Source organism: Ovis canadensis, chromosome 24 (assembly GCF_042477335.2).
Source record: "Ovis canadensis isolate MfBH-ARS-UI-01 breed Bighorn chromosome 24, ARS-UI_OviCan_v2, whole genome shotgun sequence".
Lineage (NCBI taxonomy): Eukaryota > Metazoa > Chordata > Mammalia > Artiodactyla > Bovidae > Ovis > Ovis canadensis.
The window spans coordinates 32,100,845-32,117,544 of record NC_091268.1 but is presented as its reverse complement, the minus strand read 5'-3'; the positions used below and the strand labels follow the sequence as shown (position 1 = coordinate 32,117,544).

Below are 16,700 nucleotides of genomic sequence, written 5' to 3'. Positions count from 1 at the left end.
CAAAGAGTTACAAGGGCTTCCCTTGTGGCTCAGCTGGTAAAGGATCTGCCTACAATGCGAGAGAAATGGGTTCAATCCCTGGGTTGGGAAGATCTCCTGGAGAAGGGGAAATCTACCCACTCCAGTATTCTGGCCTGGAGAATTCCATGGACTGTATATATAGTCCATGAGATTTCAGCCATGAAATTAAAAGATGCTTGCTCCTTGGAAGAAAAGTTATGACCAACCTAGATAGCATATTAAAAAGCAGAGACATTACTTTGGCAACAAAGGTCCATCTAGTCAAAACTATGGTTTTTCCAGTCATCATATATGGATGTGAGAGTTGGACTATAAAGAAAGGTGAGCACTGAGGAATTGACACTTTTGAACTGTGGTGTTGGAGAAGACTCTTGAGAGTCCCCTGGACTGCAAGGAGATCCAACAAGTACATCCTAAAGGAAATCAGTCCTGAATATTCATTGGAAGGACTGATACTGAAGCTGAAACTCCAATACTTTGGCCACCTGATGCGAAGAGCTGACTCATTGGAAAAGACCCTGATGCTGGGAAAGATTGAAGGCGGGAGGAGAAGGGGATGACAGAGGATGAGATGGTTGGATGGCATCACCAACTCAATGGACATAAGTTTGAGTAAACTCCAGGAACTGGCGATGGACAGGGAGGCCTGGCATGCTGCAGTTCATGGGATCACAAAGAGTTGGACACGACTGAGTCACTGAACTGAACTCAAAGAGTTACAAAATTTCATAGATACAGGTAATCAGACCTTGATAGAACATTCTGTTGTTGCTACTATTGCTACCAATAAGTTAATGGATGGAGGAGTTGATATACCAAAATATACTTCTCATTCATGGTGGAACTTTTTCTATACTAAGTCCCCTACTGCTCAAAAAGTGTTTCCTGCATTGCTTAACCCATTACTAGTTTCTCTGATCACTTTATTTCTATTGACTATCTGGAATTGTTATGTGACTTATAGAATGAAGAAGCCTACTTGTATTATCGTGCCTTATTCCTATGCACTTCAGCCTAAACAATCCCAAGCCCAACTTTTAGGGAAAGCAAAATGAAGGAAGTCTTGTTCAGGCTTCAGAAGCAGGAGAGCAGGCCTCTGATCTACTTTGGACCAGCCTTGACACTACCCAGACTCCGTGTGTGCAAGCACAGCAAGTCAGGCAGCACTTTAGATAAGAAAAGGAGTGGGTCTTAGAATCATTGAGCCCCTGGAGATCTGGCCAACCCCGCAGGGCCAATGAAATCCTATGGCTCACAAGGTGAAACAAACAGCATTGTAAAAAGGTAAAAGTAAAAACAGAGCTGCATTTCTGCATGCAAACTGTTAATTATACCAATCTGCAGTCTAGGATTATAAGCAAGAGCCCCTGAAACTGCAATATGAAGTCTCACCCTTGGGGTGGATACACAGCCCAGGACCCTTTCCCAATAGAGACTCCAGACTGCTTTTAACAAGGGACTTCCAGCCTGTTCAAGTCTAGATGTAGGTTGGCCCAATTTGGTGGTGTATGTGTTGTTAATTCTCTCTATTGTTTCTATTTCTCTTCTTTTAATTACTGTATGTTGAAATTGTCAAATAATCTTCCATAAAAATTTGAAATTGTTTCTGTATGTAATACCATGTGGTTTCTTGTGTTAATGAGTCCTTCCAACCTGAGAGGAAAGTAAAATTTTCAGCAAAAAAAGTGTGTTAAATTTTAAAACAATTAGCAACATTATTTTACAATAGCAGTCTATCTTAAATATTTTATAGTGATGGATAAAAGATATATAATCCACAAATGTAAAGTAGAAAATGAAAGCCACCTTCTCACAACTTCAACTCTGAAGTTACCATTATTAGACATGCCTCCACACATGCACAGCCTCCCGACCAGCGATTTGTTACAATTAATGAGTCTATCCTGACAGACTGAATACAGACTCAAAAGTATGAAATATGTTGCTAAATCTACTCATCCCAACCTTCCCCTCAAGAAACCAATTTGCACCAATTTCCTGGTGACTCCGATGGTAAAGAATCTGCCTGCAGTGCAGGAGACCCAAATTGGATCCCTGGGTGGGGAAGATCCCCTGGAGAAGTGAATCGCTACCCACTCCAATATTCTTGCCTGGAGAATTCTATGGACAGAGGAGCCTGGCACACTACAGCCCATGGGGGTCACAAAGTGTCCCGCACGACTGAGGGACTAACACACGCTCTCCCTAACAGTAAAGGAGAAATAAGGATAGCAATAATAAATGTTCTTTGTAGAAAATCTAAAAATAGAGAAAAGGAGTAGGAAGAAATTTAGTTTGTCAACCCCAATACCTAGAGTCAACACTATTTGCACGTGGTGAATTGAATTTCAGACTGTAACTTCTACTATTTTAAAGAGCCTACAGATAGAAATTTCCTGTATTGGCAAAGCACAAAATACAATGGCTATGCCGGTAAACAATTCCCTCGTGGTCCTTTTCCTCAGGAATTGAGGTGAGTAATCTTTTACCTGTTTGGATAGAGGAGGTTAGCATTCTCATCTCCATGGCAACTTTTTACGTAGTGATTGATAGCGACCGCATCCACTAGAGTCTTTTCATTTGACATTTCCAACCAATCGAGTGGAAGCGGGGGATTGGGGGCGTTTCCGCCGGTGCGAGAGCCAACCGCATCTGCCTTACGTCAGCCATGCGTCATCAGCCTGCGCCAAGGGCACCGTTGGCCCCCCCCTCCGTTCAAGGAGTAGTAGTGCTGCTTCCGCGGCAATGAATTGTTCCCGGGCGGTGGCGGCTTGCTGCCTGTGGCGGCTGCGCACAGGCCGCCTGCAGCCCCTCTCAGGTAAAGGGGAAGACTGAGCGCGATTGCGCGCGGGGCTGAGCCTAGGAATTTTCTCCTTAGGCTTAGGTCGGAGAGGTCACGGGGGGGTAGACGTTTATACGTCACAGGGCTGCGACGGAGGGCGACTGCGCGGCTGGAAAAGCGGCGCGAGGCCTATAGTCGGCGGCGGAGCCCGCCGGACGGAAAGGGAGTGGGTTTTCTCAGTGACGTTCTGGCGAGCCCATTAGGCGTCCGTGCGTTTGGGGGATGACGCAATTTCGCGCCAGTATTGTGACGTCACGGCAGGTGTGGTAGGCGTTCCGAACAGAGGAGAGTTGGCAAGCTTGAAAGTTTAGTGTCCTGAGACGGGGGGCGGGGTCCTTGTAGCTTTCGCATATGGCCTTGTAGGTGGCCCTACGGACCGGCAGCGTGGGTTTCCTCCCATACTCCCGCCCCACTCCGGAGCCGGTTAGAAACGCAGATTCTCAGATCGCTCCCTTAACCTACCGGATGTTAACAAGCCCTTGGAATGACTCGTGTGCATTTGCAAGTTAGAGAAGCACCGGAATGTTGGAAGGAGCATCGAGTTGGAGTAGGGAGACTTGGGCTTGGATTCTGACTCGTCTTTTCCTCACTTATCCGAGCTGCCTCAGAAAATTGTGAGGTCGTTGTCTCAAATACCACCTTCAGGATTTTTGCTTTATAACAATACCACTGATATTTTACCACTGATGCTACTAGAGTTTTGTTTTGTTTTGTTTTTAATTTCCCTAGACCGTATTCCTTTCTAAAATCAGAACATTGGAAACTAGATCCCTAGGTAAACGGAAAACCAGTATCTCTTGTCCCAAGGAAAAAATCATAAACGTACGCTGAAAACAAGTTATTGTATTAGATACTGTTGTCTACCAAGGTTTGAACTCAAGACCATCTTTTTTTCTTGTAAGAAAGGGAAATTAACAAATGTTAGGAAGATTTTAAGATATGTCAGCTGTAAACTGAGACAGTCTCTTTGATAAAATCAAAGGAGTTGGAAGAGAATCAGTTAAGTTGCTCAGTCGTGTGTGCGACTCTTTTCGACCCCATGGCCTGCAGCACACCAGGCTTCCCCTGTCCATCACCAACTCTGGGAGCTTCCTCAGACTCATGTCCATTGAGTCAGTGATGCCATCCAACCATCTCATCCTCTTTCATCCCCTTCTCCTCCTGCCTTCAGTCTTTCCCAGCATCAGGGTCTTTTCCAGTGAGTGAGTACTTCCAATCACATGGCCAAAGTATTGTGGAGTTTGAACTTCAGCATCTGTTCTTCCAATGAATATTCAGGACTGATTTCTTTAGGATGGACTGGCTGGATCTCCTTGCAATCCAAGGGACTCTCAAGAGTCTTCTCCAATACCACAGTTCAAAAGCATCAATTCTTCAGCGCTCAGCTTTCTTTATGGTCCAACTCTCACATCCATACATGACTACTGGAAAAACCATAGCTTTGACTAGACAGACCTTTGTTGGCAGGGTAACTTCTCTGCTTTTAATATTCTGTCTAGGTTGGTCATAGCTTTCCTTCCAAGGAGCAAATGTCTTTTAATTTCATGGCTGCAGTCACCATCTGCAGTGATTTTGGAGCCCAAGAAAATAAAGTCTCTGAGTGTTTCCATTGTTTCCACATCTGTTTGCCATGAAGTGATGGGACCAGACGCCATGATCTTAGTTTTCTGAATGTTGAGTTTTAAGCCAGCTTTTTCACTCTTCTCTTTCACTTTCATCAAGAAGCTCTTTAGTTCTTCGCTTTCTGCCATAGGGTGGTCTCATCTTGTGTATCTGAGTTTATTGATATTTCTCCTGGCAGTCTTGATTCCAGCTTGTGCTTCATCCATCCTGGCATTTCACATGATGTACTCTGCATTTAAGTTAAATGAGCAGAGTGACAATATACAGCCTTGACGTACTCCTTTCCCAATTTGGAACCAGTCTATTTATTCCATGTCCAATGTGTGTATGGAAGAAAATCATAGCAACTTAAGATCTTTTCATATATAACTTGAAATCTCGTAGGTGCCATCACTGGTATATGTTTCACATTTTAGGAAATCACAAATATGATACGCTTGAGAGCTTTTAGCACTGGGCCTCAATTTTCTTACTTCTCAGTTTCAAAGTCTGTGACAGTGCAGGCAAAACTCAGGATCTTTGAAGATTAATTTTAATGCGCCTTCATTCTTTTTCATTTGTAGTTACTTTGCATCCTGTATCTTTTTATCTTTGTAATGACTCAGTAAGAAAGGTTTTATTATTGTGTTTCCCCAAAAAAGGAAATAACCAGATTGTTTCCAATTTTATTTGTAAGAAATGGCAATTCGGAATTGTCAAAAGTCTGTGTTAGAGACAAGATAGGTATTTTCTGATTCCAGTTCTGTGCCCTGTCTATGGTCCATCTCATACTTGTTTTTCTTTTCCATTATAATTTATTACTAGATATAGTTTCCTGTGCTATATAGTAGGACCTTGTTTATCCTTTTTAAAAACATTTTTGATGTGGACCATTTTTTACATCTTTATTGAATTTGGTGCAATATTGTTTCTGTCTTATGTTTTGGTTTTTGGCCGCGAGGAATGTGAGATCTTAAATCCCTGACCAGAGTTCAAACCCACACCCCTGCACCGGAAGGCAGAGTTTTAACCACTGGACCACCAGGGAAGTCCCTTATCTATTTTATGTATAGTAGTTTGTATCTGTTAATTCCAAATTCCTAGTTTATCCTTCCCCCACTCCATTTCCCCTTTGGTAACCAAAGGTTTGTTTTCTATGTCTGTGAGTCTGTTTCTTAAATAAGTTCTTTTGTAAACTTCTTAGATCTCGTTTTAGATTCCACACATAAGTGGTATCACCTGGTATTTGTGCTTCTCTGCCTTCATTTAGTATTATAATCTCTAGATCCATGCATGTTGCTGCCAATGGCATTATTTCACTCTTTATGAGTGAGCAGTGTTGCATTGTGTGTGTGTGTGTGTGTGTAGATAGACCACATCTTCTTTGTCCATTCATCTGTCAATGGATATTTAGTTTGCTTCCATCTCTTGGCTGTTGTGAATAGTCTGCTAAGAACATTGGGGTGTGTGTGTCTTTTCCAGTTATAGTTTTGTCCAGGTATATGCCCAGAAGTGGTATTACTGGATCATATGGCAACTCTGTTTTTAGTTTTTTGAGGAACCAGCATACTGTTCTCCATAGTGGCTGCACCAGTTTACATTCTTACTAACAATGTACAAGGGTTCCCTTTTTTCCACACCCTCTCTAGCATTTGTTATTTGTAGACTTTTTAATGATGGCCATTCTGACTGACTGGTGTGAGGTAGTACCTCATTGTAGTTTTGATATGCATTTTTCTAATTAGCAGTGTTGAGCATCTTTTCATGTGTCTATTGCCTATTTGTATATCTTCTTCGGAGAAATGTCTATTTTGATCTGCCTAAATTTTTTAGTGGGTTGTTTGGTTTTTTGTTTTTCGTGTGTTTTTTTGAGTTGTATGAGTTGTTGGTATAATTTGGAAATTAAGCCCTTGTTGGCTGCATTGTTTGCAAATATTTTCTGTCTGCAGGTTCTCTTTGCATTTTCCTTTGCTGTGCAAAAGCTTATAAGTTTGATTAGGTCCTATTTGTTTTTGCTTTTATTTCTATTGCCTTGGGAGACTGATCTAAGAAAACCCTGGTACTGTTTTTGTCAGAGAATGTTTTGCCTATTTTCTCTTTTAGAAATTTTGTGGTGTCATGTCTTATTTATTTATAACTTTATATTTTGAGTTATTTTTGTGTATGCTATGAGAGCATGTTCTAACTTGATTTACTTGTGGCTATCCAGCTTTCCCAACACCACTTGCCAAAGAGACTTTTTCTCATTGTATAGTCTTGCCTCCTTTATCAAAGATTAACTGGCTAGGTGTGTGGGTTTATTTCTGGGCTCTATTCTGTTCAGCTGATCCATTTGTCTCTTTTTGTGCCAGTGCCACGTTTTTTGATTACTGTAGCTTTGGAGTATTGTCTGAAATCCGGGAGGATTATTCTTCCAGCTTTGTTCTTTTTTTCTCAGGCTTGCTTTGGCAATTCTAAGTCTTTATGGTTCCATACAAATTTCATGATTATTTTTTCTAGTTCTGTGAAAAATGTCACAGGTAATTTGATAGAGATCACATTAAATCTGTAGATTACTTTGGATAGTATGGCCATTTAAACAATATCTTTGCAATCTAAAAAGCATCCATCCAATACTTTTTTTTTTAATTTTTTTTTTCATCCAATACTTTTTAAAGCCACCTTGCAGAGGTTGTGACAAGATAGGATGGCAAATATTACAATACCTCACCCTCCACACATACCTCAAAAAAACATTTATTAGGTGCCTGAATCTGGAAAAGTGTTGCAGTGCTAGGGAAAAGTCAAATATGTTTTTAATAGAATTATAACTCTACCCATCAAAAGTCAGCTGTGTGTTTGAACTCATGCATTTAACCCCTTGCTTTTTCTCAGTAAATGATTTCTTAAAAATTAATATTGAGGAATTTCCCAGTGGTTCAATGGTTAGAACTTTGCACTTTCATTGCTGAGGGCCCAGTTCAATGGTTCAGTCACTGGTCTGGGAATTAAGATCCCACAAGCCACTCAGCTTGGCCAAAAAAAAGAAAGGAGTATTGCGTTGTTTTAAAAGTTCTTTCTTATTAACACATTTTGTGGTGGGAGTAACAAAATGAGAGAACAAGCAGACAAGGTTATTTTAAGAAATAGAGTCATCTCATTATTTATTCATGGCTGCACTGCGTCTCTGTTGCTTTGCACAGGCCTCCTCTAACCGCAGCAAGGGGGGGTGCTCTTCCTTGCAGTTCGAGGGCTTCTCATTGCAGTGGCTTCTTGTGTTGTGGAACACAAGCCGTAGGTGGGTGGGCTTCAGTAGTTGTGACTTGTAGGCTCTAAAGCACAGGCTCAGTTAGTTGTGGCTCACAGGCTTAGTTGCCCTGTGGTGTGTGGGGTTTTCCAGAGCCAGAGATCGAACCCATGTCCCCTGCATTGACAGACAGACATTTAACCACTGGACTGCCAGGGAAAGTCCCATCTCATCATTTTTAACTTTAACTTTTAGACCACATCTTTCTACAAGGAGGCCAGGCCTTGGACTTGGAGGAAGAACTTGGACAGGTTACCTTGACTTTGTCAAGTGTCTCAAATTGTTCTCCACATGGGAACATGGTCATGGAGGGACTTCCCTGGCAGTCCTGCAGTTAAGTCTCTGCACGTCCACTGCAGGGGGCGTGGGTTCAAAGCCTAGTAGGGGAGCTAAGATCCTACATGCAGCGTGGCCAAAACAAAACAAAAGGCCATGGACCGCAGTGACCTGCTGTCCGACGACACAGATCTGAGTGGTACCTTACCCCTGGCAGAACTTGGAATCCACCCAGTTAAGTCAGGCATGCTCAGTGAGATGGAGCAGGTTCTCTGGAAGAACGGATCAAAGCTGGGACAACATGCTTCCGACCCCCATACCCACTGCTCCTTTGTCTAGAGTGAGGCATTTAAAATCCTCAGCCTGAAAAGTTCAAACGCACATCTCAGATTTCATCAGGCCTACCCCATCACTTTGTGTCCAAAGCACTCAAGCCTTTTTTAATGGGAAAAAAAAAAAAAAAGGCTAGAGATGTATCAGAATGAAACTTTCTACACATTTTGTGGGTATTCCTTAGCCTAAATGAAAGGTATCTGTTAAACAGATGGTAGTCATGCATAAGAGCCCTGAAACACATCTCAAGATGATATCAATACAGTCAGAGTTCACATTACCAACTCAGTGGTCTAACTCTTTACTTCCATATCTGCAAAATGAGTTAACACCGTATACATCTAAACATGTTATAAAACTCTTCTCTTAGGGGAGAGAACTTTGGGAATGCTCTAATACAAGCCTCAGAGTTTATAGTCAAGGTGTTAACTATTTGGAGATTTTTTTAAAAGACAAAATCGAATCTATCCTGAAGAATTTACGTTTTGAAAGCAAGAGGAGTTCAGTTGAATTAAGTACCAGAATGAGATGAAACGTAAGCGCTAGGCTAGATTCTCAAAGTCAGATGCTCACTGGCACAGATACTTTTAATAAGAGAAATTAAATCTACAGTTCTTAACCTTGGCTGCAGAGAACATTTGTGCACAGAACTCTTCAAAAGCATCATCTCCCAGGGATCAACTGGGGAGGAGCATCCATGATTCTGAGAGCCCCCTAGGGGTTGTGTGCAGCCAGAGTTGGAAAAGAAGGAGGTGTATGAACTGGGGAAACATGCCCATCCAGAGACAGCTGCCGTGTTAGCTGCCTGGTGAGAAGACGCCATCAGTATTTCTAGATCGTCATATACTTCAAGTGAAGCCAGGCTCCAGATCTTTAGTTAAATCTTGTATGTTTTAAATACTGGTAATTAATTTACTTAGGAAAAAAAAAAAACAACACTACACCCTGCTGTATTTAAAATGGATAACTCACAAGGACCCACTGTGTAGTACATGGAATTCTGCTCAGTGTTATGTGGCAGCCTGGATGGGAGGGGCATTTGGGGGAGAATGGGTACATGTGTATGTATTGCTGAGTCCCTTCCCTGTTCACCTGAAACTATCACATTTTTTGATAATCGGTTATACCCCAATACAAAATAGGAAGTTTAAAAAAAGCCACAAATCACTGGAGGTTAAACAGAGTCCACTTGTAGGCATCCCCAACCTATGGGGAGCTTATTTGTGACCTTTGCTGTAAGATGCCTCTTTCTTCTATGAAAGGAATCATCTCAGTTTTCCCTGAGAGTAATGGAGAATAAACACTTGCATTGCAGCTTATGGAAGAAGAATCAGTGTCAGATTTTGCAGTTCGGGAATGACCTTAGACAATATCAATAGGGAAGCTGTGGATCGAATAATCCGGGTGGATCATGCGGGTGAATATGGAGCGAACCGCATCTACGCAGGGCAGATGGCCGTCCTGGGTCGGACAAGCGTCGGGCCGGTCATTCAGGTGGGTGTCTCTTGATCTCTCAGTGATGAATCACACTGGGTCATGCATTGTCAAGTGAGGTACTGTTGTCCCCAAGAGAGGAAAAATTGGTTGTGGGCTGGGGGTGAAGGAGTAAAAAGCATATTATTCTATTTTATACAGCGCAGACAAACATAAACAGATTTATAGTACATAAACAAATATACAATCTAGCTGTAGTATTAAAATTTCATGGCGGGGAGCAATAAAAAAGGATTAAGAGTCATTGCACTGACTCAAAGCACCAGTTGTAAGACCCTGTGGGCCCACCGCTAGTGGAGCCCAGTGGAGATATTCTATATTTTATACTGAAAGGCAGTTTGGACAGGCCTGGGCTTCATAGTCACATAGACCGAAGGTCACATCCCAGCTCTCTCCCACCTCCTACCTGTGTGAGCTTGAGGAAGTCACATGACGTGTTCCGTGTCTGCAAAATGAGCTGACAAAACGTCATTCAGTTTTGGTGAAGAATAGATGAGCTGGTGTAGAGCAGCGAATACCATGCCTGGCATGTAGCAGACACTGAGCACAAGTTAAATGGCCTGCTGTGAGTACTTGGGCAAATTACCTGACCTCTCTGTGCCTCACTTCCTTCATCTGTATAGTGAGGATAATAATAGTTTGTCCTTCACAAAGCTGTTTGACAGTACCTGGCTATGGGACATACTCTTAAGTGTTAGCTCTTAGGATCATTCTTCCTTTCTCTTTTGATGTAAATGATACATTTCTTGCTGTCCGAAAGGAAATCATATAAAGGATAATATTCTGCCTTCTTTATTTTGAAATCGGCTACACATCTCATGTCTTTGGGGGTGTGGACTGTTGTCCTCAAATAGGTGCGCTGTGGATCTGAGCAACTTCTGCCGGCTCTGCGGTTCGGAGTCTGCTTGTCTGGAATGGAGATAACAGACACTTCTCTTGGTTTGCTGTCTCTCTTCCCCGTAATCTGATGTTTGGGGCTTTTCCTTTGATGATTCAAGGGGGCTGGGGGAAGTAGCAGTTCTCATCATTCTCCCCATTGTGCTTCCTTTGCCCACATGAGCACAGCATGTGGCTTCCTTATTATGTAGCGGGTGGTCTCTCTGAAATGTCCTTGTTTTTATGTTTCTTACAGAAAATGTGGGATCAAGAAAAGGACCACTTGAAAAAGTTCAGTGAGTTGATGGTTGCATTCAGGGTGCGGCCAACCATTCTGATGCCCTTTTGGAACGTGGTGGGGTTTGCACTGGGTACGTGTCTATCTCGGAGAGCCTGCATGAGCTAAGGGATTTGGGATGATTGAATCACTAAATAACCCCTCTATGATTCTTGCTGTGTCCCCTTACAACCTTTTCATTTACTTAATATTTTTCTAAAGTTAAATTGTTTTTTTTTTTTTTGCTTAAATTTATTTAAGGTAGAACCTTAAAATCAGTAGTTTTATAAATAGAAGATACATTGAAAATACAACAGAGAAGGAAAAGGCTAGAGTAATTTGACAGTGGTCAGATGAAGTTCCCTGAGGAAGGTTCTAAACTTGGGATCTGCTCACTCGTAATAAGAGTCGGAATTCCCTGGCAGTTCAGTGGTTAGGACTCAGTGCTTTCATTGCTGAGGGCCCAGGTTCCAGCCCTAGTTGGGGAACAAAGATCCCACAAGTCCTGAGGCACAGCCAAAAGAAAAAGACAAAAAGGGAGAGTCAGTGATACAGAAGAACCAAAGAACCCCAGTGAAGACTCACTCCTGCCATAATCAGTAGGTTAGAAAATGCACTGAAAGAACATTCTTACTGTGATTCAGGGTTTGACACTGTCATCTGGTACCGTGGTTTTCAAGGATGGCAGGTTGCTCCTGAGGACACTTGGCAACATCTAGAGGCAGTTTTGGTTGTTGCAACTGGGGATGCCACTGGCACCTAATAGGTAAAGGTCAGGGATCTGGCTAAACATCCTACCACGTTTAGAACAACCACTTCCCCACAACAAGGAATTACCCAGCCCCAGGGTGCCAGTGACAAACCCTGACCTGGTCTCCATCCCCGGTGGTGTCCACCCCATCCTTTACCTTCTGGATCTGACCATTCCAGGCGCCGGAACTGCCCTGCTTGGGAAGGAGGGCGCCATGGCCTGCACAGTGGCTGTGGAAGAGTCCATCGCACACCACTACAACAACCAGATCAGGACGCTGATGGAGAAGGAGCCTGAAAAATACGAGGAGCTTCTGCAGGTATCTGACCACACTCTGGAAGGGACTGCGGGGGGAAAGGGCAGATACACAGTTTGGTAAGAGGAACAAAATAGAGTTTTAGGGACTAGCACTGCCTTAGAAACTGAGGGCAGCACCTCATCTGAAGGGCGTACATATTGCAGCTGAGCTATGGGCCATGTCATGCGCTCAGGCGGAGCTAGGACTGAAACCCACGTTTCCTGAGCCCACGCCTGTATTCTGTCTGCCTCTGGGTCATTGTTGGATCCTGAGCAAAGGCCATGAGCACAGATCCTTCAGATTAAATAAACGAATGTCCTCAGAATAGTAAACAAATATCCTCAGAAATTTGCTACAGAAAATAAGGGAACTGTTTAATTTTTTTTTAAGTCTAAGTCAGTGGCCACCCACCTGTCTCTGTAAATGAGTTTTTCTGGAACACAGCTGCACTCACTTGTCTGTGTGTCTGTGGCTATTGTCCCCTCTAGGGTGGCAGAGCTGAGTCATCAGGACAGGGACCTTATAGCCCAAGAAACCTGAAGTACTGCCTCTGGCCCTTTGCAGAAAAGTCTGCCTACCCGGGTCTTAGACAGGAATATGAGGCTTTGGCCACCAAAGTAAGTTTGAACAGTGGGGAGTTGGAAGGCTGACTTGTTTCAATTTCTTTTTATTTAATCAGGTGATCAGGAAATTTCGGGATGAAGAGCTTGAGCACCATGACATAGGCCTCGAACATGACGCAGAACTGGTGGGGACCCATCTTTACTGTTTGCTTGTAGTGGTACTTTATTTGGAAGGTTGAGGGACAGGAACATTTCTGTTTCCAGAAAGTTATAAAACCACCGTCAGAGAAAAAGAACCCATATCGGTCAGTTCAGTTCAGTCACTCAGTTGTGTCCCACTCTTTGCGACCTCATGGACTGCAGCACGCCAGGCCTCCCTGTCCATCACCAACTCCCAGAGCTTGCTCAGCTCAAGTCATTGATGTCCAGCCTGTGATGGCATCCAATCATCTCACCCTCTGTCGTCCACTTCTCCTCTTGCCTTCAATCATCATCAAGCATCAGGGTCTTTTCCAAAAAGTCATTCTTCACATCAGGTGGCCAAAGTATTGGAGTTTCAGCTTCAGCATCAGTCCTCCCAATGAATATTCAGGACTGATTTCCTTTAGGATTGACTGGTTGGATCTCTTTGCAGTCCAAGGGACTCTCAAGAGTCTTCTCCAACACCACAGTTCAAAAGCATCAGTTCTTCAATGCTCAGCTTTCTTTATAGTCCAACTCTCACATCCGTAATTGCTACTGAAAAACCATAGCTGTGACCAGATGGACCTTTGTTGGCAAAGTAATGTCTCTGCTTTTTAATATGCTACTTAGGTTGGTCATAGCTTTTCTTCCAAGGAGCAAGCATCTTCTAATTTCACGGCTGCGCTCCCCATCTGCAATAATTCTGGAGCCCCAAAAAATAAACACTGTCACTGTTTCCACTGTTTCCCCATCTATCTGCCATGAAGTGATGGGACCGGATGCCATGAAGTGATGGGACCGGATGCCATGATCTTCGTTTTCTGAATGTTGAGTTTTAAGCCAGCTTTTTCACTGTCCTCTTTCACTTTCATCAAGAGGCTTTTTAGTTCCTCTTCACTTTCTGCCATAAGGGTGGTGTCATCTGCATATCTGAGGTTATTGATATTTGTCCTGGCAATCTTGATTCCAGCTTGTGCTTCCTCCAGCCCAGCGTTTCTCATGATGTACTCTGCATAGAAGTTAAATAAGCAGGGTGACAATATACAGCCTTGACGTACTCCTTTTCCTCTTTGGAACCAGTGTGTTGTTCCATGTCCAGTTCTAACTGTTGCTTCCTGACCTGCGTGCAGATTTCTCAAGGGGCAGGTCAGGTGGTCTGGTAGTCCCATCTCTTGAAGAATTTTCCAGTTTGTTGTGATCCACACAGCCAAAGGCTTTGCTGTAGTCAGTAAAGCAGAAGTAGATGTTTTTCTGGAACTCTCTTGCTTTTTCCATGATCCAGCGGATGTTGGCAATTTGATCTTTGGTTCCTCTACCTTTTCTTAATCCAGCTTGAACATCTGGAAGTTCTCTGTTCATGTACTGTTGAAGCCTGGCTTGGTGAATTTTGAGCTTCACTTTGCTAGTATGTGAGATGAGTGCAGTTGTGTGGTAGTTTGAGCATTCTTTGGCATTGTGTTTCTTTGGGATTGGAATGAAAACTGTCCTCTTCCAGTCCTGTGGCCACTGCTGAGTTATCCAAATTTGCTGGCATATTGAGTACAGCACTTTAAAAGCATCATCTTTTAGGATTTGAAATAGCTCAATTGGAATTCCATCACCTCCACTAGCATCGTTCATAGTGATACATCCTAAGGCCACTTGATTCACATTCCAGGGTGTCTGGCTCTAGGTGAGTGATCATATCATCATGGTTATCTGTGTCATTGAGATCTTTTTTGTATAGTTTTCTGTGTATAGTTCTTCTTGCCACCTCTTCTTAATATCTTCTGCATCTGTTAGATCCATAACATTTCTGTCCTTTATTGTGCCCATCTTTGCATGAAATGTTCCCTTGGTATCTCTAATTTTCTTGAAGAGATATCTAGTCTTTCCCATTCTGTTGTTTTCCTTTATTTCTTTTCATTGATCACTGAGAAAGCCTTTCTTATCTCTCCTTGCTATTCTTTGGAATTCTGAATTCAGATGGGGATATCTTTCCTTTTCTCCTTTGCCTTTCACTTCTCTTCTTTTCTCAGCTATTTGTGAGGCATCCTCAGACAAGTATTTTGCCTTTTTGCATTTCTTTTTCTTGGGAATGGTCTTGATCACTGCCTCCTGTACAATGTCATGAACCTCCATCCATAGTTCTTCAGGCACCCTGCCTATCAGATCTAATCCCTTGAATCTGTCACTTCCACTGTGTAATCATAAGAGATTTGATTTAGGTCATACCTGAATGGTCTAGTAGTTTTCCCTACTTTCTTCAATTTAAGGCTGAATTTTGCAATAAGGAGTTCATGATCCAAGCCACAGTAAGCTCCCAGTCTTGTTTTTGCTGAGTGCATAGAGCTTCTCCATCTTTGGCTGCAAAGAATGTAATCAGTCTGATTTCGGTATTGACCATCTGGTGATGTCCATGTGTAGAGTTGTCTCTTGTGTTGTTGGAAGAGGGTGTTTGCTAAGACCAGTGTGTTCTCTTGGCAAAACTCTGTTAGCCTTTGCCCTGCTTCATTTTGTACTCCAAGGCCAAATTTGCCTGTTACTCTAGGTATCTCTTGGCTTCCTACTTTTGCATTCCAATCCCCTGTGATGAAGAGGACATCTTTTTTTGGTGTTAGTTCTACCAGGTCTTGTAGGTCTTCATAGAACCGTTCAACTTCAGATTCTTCGGCATTAGTGATTAGGGCATAGGCTTGGATTACTGTGATATTGAATGGTTTGGCTTGGAAATGAACAGAGATCATTCTGTTGTTTTTGAGATTGCACCCAAGTACTACATTTCAGACTCTCTTGTTGACTGTGAGGGCTACTCCATTTCTTCTAAGGGATTCTTGCCCAGAGTAATAGATATAATGGTCATCTGAGTTAAATTCGCCCATTCCAGTCCATTTTAGTTCACTGATTCCTAAATGCCGTCTCCTGTTTGACTGCCTCCCATTTACCTTGATTAATGGACCTAGCTTTCCAGGTTCCTATGCAATATTGTTGTTTACAGCATTCGACTTTAGTTCCATCACCAGTTGCATTCACAACTGAGCATTAATAGAACTGCTTGACAGAAAGCAAGCAAATGCCTTGCTCCCAGCTGGGAATCATTTCTTGCTTCCTTATCCTTTTCCCCAGCACATTCACTCTTTCTGGTGAGAAGCTGGTTGGGTCAGATGTTTTGGCTGTAGCAAAGGCATTCTAATCTTTTGAAAAGGATTCCCCCCCCACCCCCCGTTAAAATAAATCATTTCTTAGATCTTATTACTTATCAGAGAAGTCCCAACCCTGCCATGCTAGACATGTGCCTTGCAATGGAAGGTGAATATAGAACGGATTTGTTTGATTTGCTTACTGTTGGTTTTTTTTTTTTTTAACAGGCTCCAGCATATACCGTTCTGAAGAGCATTATCCAGGCTGGATGCAGAGTGGCGATATATTTATCAGAAAGACTTTAAAGTATGCCCACTTTTCCTTGTGTGTAAGGATAATAGTAATTTTAACAGGTGACAGTGGCAGAGAAGGAAATGTACAGTTATTGTTCTGTGACTTTGTTAATAAATTATGAGAGGTTTTTTCGTTAATAAAATTCTCCAGTGTTGGTTGTTCTCTGTGCTGCTTTACGGCCATAAGGCTGACAGTTTACCAGGTGTGTTCAGATGACAGGAAATGAAGCTGGTTCTCATTTGGTCTATACATTTTTTCCTAAAGCAACAAGTATGAATTAAGGAAGTAACATATCTTTGAGAGAAAGAAAAAAATGAGTTTACCAGTATCACAAAGTAATTTAAAACAGTGATGATTAACATTGACAAAGCAAGACTGTCTAGCCCATCAGGTAAGCAGAAGACTGACACTGTTTTTATTGTGAAGTGTGGGTTGAGAGCAGGTTACTCATCAGAGAATATACTAAATTGTGGATTATTTGTGA

At 42.5% G+C, this 16,700-nt stretch overlaps 1 protein-coding gene across 1 annotated transcript; it reads left to right on the top strand.

The window, feature by feature from the left end:
* Window positions 1-2,681: 2,681 nt before the first annotated feature.
* On the top strand, window positions 2,682-16,358 carry COQ7 (coenzyme Q7, hydroxylase). Its single transcript, XM_069571482.1, has 6 exons — window positions 2,682-2,839; window positions 9,676-9,854; window positions 10,987-11,101; window positions 11,938-12,077; window positions 12,736-12,804; window positions 16,150-16,358. The coding sequence occupies exons 1-6, from the start codon at window positions 2,767-2,769 to the stop codon at window positions 16,225-16,227; spliced, it is 654 nt and encodes a 217-aa protein (XP_069427583.1). The 5' UTR covers window positions 2,682-2,766; the 3' UTR covers window positions 16,228-16,358.
* Window positions 16,359-16,700: the final 342 nt, after the last annotated feature.

Bases quoted from the DNA above. Each gene is read 5' to 3' on its own strand.
- COQ7 (XM_069571482.1), top strand. From the start codon at position 2,767: ATGAATTGTTCCCGGGCGGTGGCGGCTTGCTGCCTGTGGCGGCTGCGC. The intron at 2,840-9,675 runs GTAAAGGGGAAG...CTTGCATTGCAG, and splicing joins CCGCCTGCAGCCCCTCTCAG to CTTATGGAAGAAGAATCAGT. The intron at 12,805-16,149 runs GTGGGGACCCAT...TTTTTTTAACAG, and splicing joins TCGAACATGACGCAGAACTG to GCTCCAGCATATACCGTTCT.